The sequence below is a fragment of the Dryobates pubescens genome, chromosome Z, assembly GCF_014839835.1.
Source record: "Dryobates pubescens isolate bDryPub1 chromosome Z, bDryPub1.pri, whole genome shotgun sequence".
In the NCBI taxonomy this organism is placed as follows: Eukaryota; Metazoa; Chordata; class Aves; order Piciformes; family Picidae; genus Dryobates; species Dryobates pubescens.
The window spans coordinates 96851506-96860172 of record NC_071657.1 but is presented as its reverse complement, the minus strand read 5'-3'; the positions used below and the strand labels follow the sequence as shown (position 1 = coordinate 96860172).

The window sequence follows — 8667 nt, the reverse complement described above, 5'->3', positions numbered from 1 at the left end:
TTGTGTGTGTGTGTTTGGTTGATTTTTGTTTTTTTTTTTTCTTTTGGCAGACGTCCTTGAGCATTTGAGACGGATGTGAGAGAGTTTTTAGTCCTCATGCAAAACAACTAACTAAACATAACACATTACATCAGCTCAGGCTTTTCAATTCCTGGATGGCAGCAGAGTGCTAATCCAACCTTCATCCTGGATTTCATAGACTGAAACAAGGGAGGCTGGCAGGAGCAGCGGAGGATTGAGGAAGCTGACGACGGTGCAGCATGTGGGCAACACACTGTATAAAGCTCATAAACTTGTAGGCTGATGTGTGCAGCTACCACTTTGGATTCTGTACCACTGCTTCTCTCGGCACAAGGCACCAGCAAGCTGAACATTAAAGCCTGCTCCTTGGGACAGAGCACTTACCCCTGCAAGACATGAAGGGCTTCCTGTTTCTCACACTCCTCCTGATGCCCGTGTACGCTGGAACTGCTTGGAGTGCGAAATATGCAGTAGATTGTCCAGAGCACTGTGACAGTAATGCATGCAAAAGTACCTTGCGCTGTAAGCGAACAGTGCTGGATGACTGTGGCTGTTGCAGAGTGTGTGCAGCTGCTCTGGGGGAGACTTGCTATCGTACGGTCTCGGGTATGGATGGTGTCAAGTGTGGTCCTGGGCTGAAGTGCCAGTTTTACACTGAGGAGGATGACTTTGGTGATGAATTTGGTATCTGCAAAGGTAACAATATTCACTTTGCATGCACCCACTGTGGCAATTTGACAGCAACCTACATATAGAGCTTGTCTCCTGCTTAAAAGATCTGAAAAAGGGATTTTTCCATCTCAGCTCTTAGCCAAGAAGAAAGTGAAAAATACCTGCTGGTATTGTAAGGTGTTACATGTAGGTAGGACAGAGTTATTAATGTGAGAATATTGTTTAGACTTGTGGACATATGTGTGAAAATATGAATGGGATGTGCTTGGAGATGACATTTTTGACTGGGATTTGGGAAATCCAGGCACTAGTCCTAATACTTCCGCTCAATTAATGGGTGGCTTTCTATAAATTGCAAAGACTTTAATCCCACAAGTCCAACCTCATCACGGGGCCCCTGCCCCTGCTGTGCTTGCCCTGGGCTGAGGTTCTCTCAGACACTGACAGCTATCTGTCCAGGGAGGAGATGCTCTCTCTGTGGCATGGAAGACAGAGATCCCACTGCCCAAGTGCTTCGGGATGTCGTCCTCTTTAATCTGGTCCTGCCTTTGAGGTGCTCAACTACCCTAGGTCAGGGCAGGCAAACAGAGACCCTCGTGCCTGAAAGATGTGAAAAACAGAACAGGAGCTGACTGTCAGATGAGCAGCCAGTCACTGCTGTCATCTTATTCCAGGTATGCTGCATGCTGATTTTGTTAGACATAGACTATAACGATATTTGTAATTTAAAAGCTGTCCTCACTCCATGCAAGAATGAGAATCTTTAAAAGGAAAGAAGGTAGTAAATTACTGAAAAAGTAGGATGAAAGTTTTAAAGAGAAAACATTTTTTTAGAAATGCTTTGCAGAGCATGAATGCAGCAAGTTTCCTATGTTCCTGTATCACTTCAGCAAGTAGATACAGATATGCCTTTGAATAACTTCCTTAAAAGTGGAGATGTCTTGGCACTTAAATAACAGGAGTATTAATAGAGCCCATTAAAGTAATGACTGAGGACCAGATGCTGCAAAAATCATCAGGCTGACTCACTTAGAGCACATATTTATTTACACCAGTATTTAAAAACAAATTGATATGCATGTTTGAAGGTGAAACCTGCAAAACACCTTACATTAGAGATTAGACATAAAGATCAGGTCTTTGGTGCATCCAGTGAGCGGAAAAACTCTCATTAATTTCAATATAGCCATACCTTGACTCAGAGTTGTAAAGTGGTATATAAGGCTTATATTCCTCATGTATTTATTTGCACTATTATAGATGTAATTTTTAATTACCTTTGTTTTTAATTTCAGCTCTGAGATAGTAAAATCTCTCTCTGTATGAGAATTTTATCAGGCATAGTATGAACCCAAGCATTGCTGTTGTATACATTTTTTTACAGCTATGATAGCAGGTCATTCACTCATTTTAATAACTTCCATATTAGTAATAATTCATATTCAGGTTGTCTAAATTCTCTCTAGTTGTCTGTAACTGATTTACTTTGAAGTTGTGGAAAAATGATCTGAACTCTCTATTCTTTGATTTCTTACTTCTTGAGTGGGTTAAACATGGGCAGTGTAAGTTTTAGAGCAATGCTTTTAATACCTTTTGTATTATAAGAGTGCATCATACTGCTGTCAATAGCAATGTCATTATTTTCCTCAGACAGCTTAAGGAATACTGGTACTCTGCAGTTTTATTAGTAAATACCTTTTAAACCTGTGGTATAACAGTCACAGTATAAAACTTGCTCTTCCTTCCCTTAGATCAGTGGGACCTCCTTGCAATTTAGGAGCAGGCTTCTGTTGAGCAAAACCTTCTAACAGCAAAATTGACTCAGATCTCAGTTTCATCAAACCTGAGGAGCAGCATCAATGCCATAATTATTCTACACAGAGCCAAGTGCTTTGGGCTCAGACTTGTTTCCATGCTGTCGTGGACAGTTTTGCATCCCACCTCTCTGGGCTGAGTAGCTGAGCAGCAGGCAGATTGATGCTGCATGTGGTGTGTGCTTTCAGGTTGTCCCACAGGGAGGACAGTGCATACAAAACCTGTTTTGCTTTGTCAGGCTTTTGACCAGAGAGTGTCCTGGCTCAGGAAGAGCAATATAGTGATTCTCAAAGAGGTCCTCCAGGCTGGAGGGATTCACTGTGCAGTTCCTAGCAAGGAATTGATTGATTTTCCAGTGATTTTCATTTATAAAAACATACCCATTGGACATGCAGAAAATTGTAAAATGTTGGTATCATTTGGGGGCATTAGCCTGATTTTCAGATGGCTTAGGCTGTATGGAAAAACTAGGTATTTGCATTGATTGAAGAAGAGATGGGACAAACTGAGAAGCATAATCCTGTTGTGGAGTGTTACATGCACAGATATTCTTTTTAAAGTGTTTTGTGGGAACCTGGGCTTGGAGCTGGATTTTCCTTCTCTCAGTCTCTCCAGCTATGGTCCAGGGAAGGTACTCTTCCAGGGTCCTACCTAATGTTTTTTAGAAAAGTATTTGGCCCCATTCTGACAGCTCCTCTGTGGTGCTCTTTGGTGCTCCTCTATGAGCTTGATCATGGGTGGGAGATTTGAATCAGAGAGGTATGTGACCAGATGCAGCATAACCAGGCATCTGCCATAGTGTCAGCATCCCTTCAGAGCATACCCACTGGATAGGCTGGAGACATAGGTGAGCTCCTTGCTGTCTGCCATGGGAAGGCAGACCTTTACTGTCTGAAGATTTGTTGCCTAAGGGAGGGCTCTTCCCAAGAGCCAGGAGTGTCTCCAGGTGGAGGGTGCATTTGCTGGATAGCTCCTCAGAGTCAGGACAGCGGCCTCTATCCAGTCTACAAACAGTGACCCTGGACACAAGCATCCTGGTGCCAGCTCTAAAACATGACAGTCATATATGTCAGATAATAACAAACAAAACCAATGAACTCAGGAACTTTCTGAGATCTTCTTTCCCCCCGCCCCCCCCAATCCAATGCTAATCATTTAACTACATCCTCTATGATTACATAGTTACATATTCATATTGCCTTTAATTTGCATGTCAATACTATTGTTTCACAGTATTATCAATTGTAATTGTAACTGTAATTTATAAATTACAGTTGTAATTTATAAGTTATAGGAAAAGAAACTATGTATACAATGTGTGCCAAGGTTTGTTAAAACTGGCAAGTACTTCCAATGAGTAGCTGGCATGCTAGAATCTTGTAGTGAATGTTTAGCTGAGCTCTACCTAAAAGATTTTCCTTTTTCCAGGATATAAGGAGACCACCTATTAGGAGTGGATCACTGAGGGCTGCTTTGCTCTATTTCTTTTTCTTTTCAGAGTGTCCTTATGGTACCTATGGAATGGAATGCAGGAAAACCTGCAACTGTCCTTCTGGCATCTGTGACAGAGTAACTGGGAAGTGTTTGAAGTTCCCATTTTTCCAACTGTCTGCTTCAAAACCTCCAAATCGACGAAAAATAGTTTCACAGCCAGGTAAGACTTCGTGGGGCTGTTAATTTTAGCAGAAATCACCTTGCACCCAATCTACTACCACCCCATGTATGTTGTGTGTGAGTATTGCTTACTTTGGTGAAGCTGTGCAGAGTTAGTGACATGAAGTACATTTATTTTTCTTATTGGCCTCTCCCTTAACATAAGACAAAGACTTAGGAATGCTCTGATACATGGTAAAAGCATTCCACAATCCTAACATAGTGAAATATTTCACAGCTGGTGTATGCTCTAGCACCACAACATCACCTGTGCAGTGGGAGTCCATGCTAGGATCTGCATTAGTCATTTCAAACTCAGTGTATGTAGCTGCTTTGTGGATAGGATTTCATTAGGTTGCATTTACTACTCTTAGTTAATACATGGTTAAAATAACATTTGTTTTCCCATGAAGACAGAGCTATATACCTTTCCAGATGTCAGTGAGCTGTTTAATGAAAAGTTTTATTGCAGTGATTTATCTCAGTATCTCTGGATTAAGTTCTTATCTTTAAAATTTAGGTCTGATGCCTGCAAAAGATCTTTTCAGAAGTAAAGGCATGTGGGAAGTTAGAGTGTTTTGGAGACAGGGTAAAGACATCACTAAAGGTTTAAAAAATGGTATTAAAATTTCTTCCCCTTTGTTCTTCACCAGGTGATTCTGCAGTATATTTGACTGATCAGTATTTAGGCTGAATTGAAATACCAACCTAAACCAGAACAAATGTAAAGATTTTAAATGAATATCAGAGATTTAATCCTACATCTCCTGGGAGCTTTCCTAGGATTTCACTCTTTGAATTTTATTTGTTCTCCAACTGCAGTGTGCGTGCCTTATTAGAAGGGTGACAAGGTTGGTGAGGGGCTTGGAGCACAAGCCCTGTGAGGAGAGACTGAGGGAGCTGGGGTTGCTTAGCCTGGAGAGGAGGAGACTCAGGGGTCACCTTATTGCTGTCTACAACTACCTGAAGGGGGGTTGTAGTCAGGCAGAGGTTGGTCTCTTCTCCCAGGCAACCAGTACCGGAACAAGAGGACACAGTCTCAGGCTGCGCCAGGGGAGGTTTAGGCTGGAGGTTAGGAGGAAGTTTTACACAGAGAGAGTGATTGCCCACTGGAATGGGCTGCCTGAGGAGGTGGTGGGGTCGCCGTCGCTGGGGGTGTTCAGGGTGAGGCTTGACAGGATGCTTGGTTGTATGGTTTAGTTGATTAGGTGGTGTTGGATGATAGGTTGGACATGATGATCTCAAAGGTCTCTTCCAACCTGGTCTATTCTATTCTATTCTATTCTATTCTATTCTATTCTATTCTATTCTATTCTATTCTATTCTATTCTATTCTATTCTATTCTATTCTATTCTATTCTATTCTATTCTATTCTATTCTATTCTTTTTTCCTGCTATATTAAGCTATCTAGAGCCTGATGCCTTAATGCATTATATATCTTTTCCCCACTCTCCATTTAGCGAAAGTTAGACAGAAGCAAACTTCTTCAGCTTGTACTCATACCTCATTTAAAATGATCTCTAAAAAAATCTCAGTGAGATAGATCAGTCCTTATCCTTTTGTATTTTTCTACATGATTGGGCTCTTTTGCCTTTCCAGGCTTCATTTATTAACAAGGGTGCTGAAATAACACAGGAAAAATAATATTTGTCTTCCTTTTTTTCTGTATCTGTCTTATACTCTAAATAGTCCTAGGTAGATGGTTTTCATCAATTCCTCCTCCCTTTTCCTCTCCCTTGCCTTTGGTCTGAAACCTTCTGTTGTTTCAGAGCTTAGCAGCTTGTCTGAGCCCAGTCAGGATGAGACACTGACCCCATAGAAACAAATGATATTTTTCACCTGTGCAAAGATTGCACACTGATTTCTGTCCTCAGAGGTCCATCACTGGAAGGAAAACAGGTATACTCTGGGTAGTACTGCTTGGGATGGTCACATGGGGTTTAGTTTAATCGTGGTCTTCAGAGGTAGGACAGATCCTCACTGAATCAAAACCTCAGTACTTTAAGCAGGCAAGTTTCTGGGCAGTATGTTTTATAAAGACATTGTGGCTACATATAGGCTAGTAAATTTAATTAGGTCGGAGTGTGTTCCTCTGTATGACAGTTTGACCACCTTCATGGTGGTCAACAGGCACAGTAGGGCATGGCAAGCATGCTTTGTCCCAGCCTAGCTAACTATGCCAAACAAACTCAGCCACAGCTTGGGAATCAGTATCAGCAAGGAACCTTTTCCAGCAGACAAGCTGGATATCTTGTATGTTTTCTTTGAGAGTAAGACAGTTTAGTGGCATGCACCAGGCTATTCCACACCAGCTGGCCTCAGCCAGAGAACAGAATCATAGAAGTGAGGAATTGTTTTGTTTGGAAGAGACATTTAAGACCACTGGGTCCAATCATTAACACAGCACTGCCAAGTCCACCAGTTAACCCTCTACATGTCTTTTAAATACATCCAGGGTTGTTGACTCCACCACTTCCCTGGGTGGCCAGTTCTAGTGCTTAATAATCCTTTCAGTGAAGAAATTTTTCCTAATACCTAACGTAAACCTCCCCTGGTTGAGGCCATTTGCTCTTGTCATGTCACTTAGAATAGGACAGAATAAACCAGGTTGGAAGAGACCTTCCAGATCATCATGTCCAACCTACCATCCAACACCACCTAATCAACTAAACCATGCAACCAAGCATCCTGTCAAGCCTCGCCCTGAACACCCCCGGCGACGGCGACTCCACCACCTCCTCGGGCAGCCCATTCCAATGGGCATGTTGCTAGTGAGAGCAGACCCATACCTGCCTCACAACAACCTCCTTTCAGGTAGTTGTAGAGAGTGGTAAGGTCTCTGCTGAGCCTTTTTTTTTCTCCAGGATAAACAACCCCAGTTCCCTCAGCTGCTCCTCAGAAGCTCCAGGGATGTTTAGTTTAGTGCTGTTGCCATTGAGGATGTGCTGCTTGGTCTGATGTCACATTGGAGTGTTCCAGTGAAAAGTGGAAACTGAACTCAAATCACCTACCTTATGCTTAAACTGTTAGAGAACATATCTGGCTTATGCCATAATTTAGCAGAAATACTGCAGCAAAATAATTGGGGGGATTCAGGGAGATTCCTGAAAGGTTTGTCATCTAAGGTGTTTCTGAAGTGTTCTCAAAACCAGCAACACTGCTCCAGGCTAACAGTTTAATTTTTTTTTAGTTTTTATAAAATCTGCTTTTGTTTGTCTGTATTTGCAGAAAATGACATGGCATCAGGGGATGGCAATTCTGTAAAAGAGGAATTCGTTAAGGAGAAACCTATCCGCCCTCCGGTAATGAAGTGGCTAAACCCTCGCTGATCGTTACTTACACTCATGAGACTTTCGAGTGAATGCATTTCTCACAGATTATTGAATATGCAAGAACACACTTTAAGAACAAAGTAGAACTATAGCATATGAAAATGTAACCTCTGCAGCCCAGTTGTGATTCTGTTTTTCATGAGAAAAATGTTTACTTAAAAATAGACTGTACAATGTATATGTTTTTTTTGATACTTGTTTTGGTAAGTATTTGAACAGAGAAATGTATTGGGGATTCCTGAATGTATGGTGATATTAAAAAACCCAAAAGATTCATCCCTCCTCATGTAAGTAATGCTGGAGGCCAGCTCTTGCAGCCTGACACTGGGAAAGCTCTCACTGAATGCACTGGATGGTTTAAGTGAGTAAAATTATTGCAGTGGAGCCAAATAGTTGGCTTTTTCATACTGTTATGTGAATTCAATAACCCAGCATTAGCTGTTAGGCATTTCTGGCTTTTGGAAGTTTGGTGGCAATTCCTCAGACATAAATATGCCTTTCTTCATTGAGAAAGCACCCAGCATATCAATTTTACACATTGTGAATAGCTTAGCTGAGATACTGCAGACGTATGTTGTATTGAGGTGGATTTCTAAAGTTAATATCTGTACAGAGAAACAGCAGCACATTTGCAGAGGGGGATCTGAAACAAAAGAAACTGCTTAGCCCTGTTTGAATATATGTGTATTTCTACAAAGCAGCTGCTTTGGGGAAGAGCAGGTTCAATGCCAGAGACCATCCTCATCAATGGTTGCCTCCCAGCTCTGTCTCAAAAGGAGTTCATCTGGTCCAGGATAGGGAAGACTTGGACCCTCATTGAGTGGCAGTGCAGCCAGAGCCCACAGCATTTTGGTGCCCAGTTCTTTGTTTCTTACTTGCACATACAAGTAGTTGCATTTCAGCCAGGAGAGTAACAAATACATGGAAGTGTTGTAGGAACTGGCAGTTCCTCACTCAGTCCAAACTGGCCAACATATTCGTGACATAAAAATCTGCACTGAAAGGATGTTGCTAAAATGTCTGGAAACAACCAGATCCTGAGTGAATGGATATTGATGTAGCTTTGTCAGAGTGAGCCTGTACAGCATGAGTTTAGGAACTGCCTTGTAATGTAGAGCACTTTCACTGGAAATGGGAGTGGGTTGAATTGATATTGCCTTTGAAATCAGTGT

The 8667-nt window shown here is 41.8% G+C and overlaps 1 protein-coding gene across 1 annotated transcript; it reads left to right on the top strand.

Annotated features, from left to right (window-relative positions):
• Positions 1-206: 206 nt before the first annotated feature.
• Positions 207-8322, top strand: ESM1 (endothelial cell specific molecule 1). Its single transcript, XM_009896607.2, has 3 exons — positions 207-717; positions 4007-4162; positions 7392-8322. The coding sequence occupies exons 1-3, from the start codon at positions 417-419 to the stop codon at positions 7490-7492; spliced, it is 558 nt and encodes a 185-aa protein (XP_009894909.1). The 5' UTR covers positions 207-416; the 3' UTR covers positions 7493-8322.
• The last annotated feature ends 345 nt before the right edge of the window (positions 8323-8667 follow it).

Excerpts from the sequence above, each read along its gene's own strand:
- ESM1 (XM_009896607.2), top strand. The coding sequence starts at position 417 with ATGAAGGGCTTCCTGTTTCTCACACTCCTCCTGATGCCCGTGTACGCT. Across the intron at positions 718-4,006 it reads TGAATTTGGTATCTGCAAAG|AGTGTCCTTATGGTACCTAT; the intron begins GTAACAATATTC and ends TTTTCTTTTCAG. Across the intron at positions 4,163-7,391 it reads AAAAATAGTTTCACAGCCAG|AAAATGACATGGCATCAGGG; the intron begins GTAAGACTTCGT and ends CTGTATTTGCAG.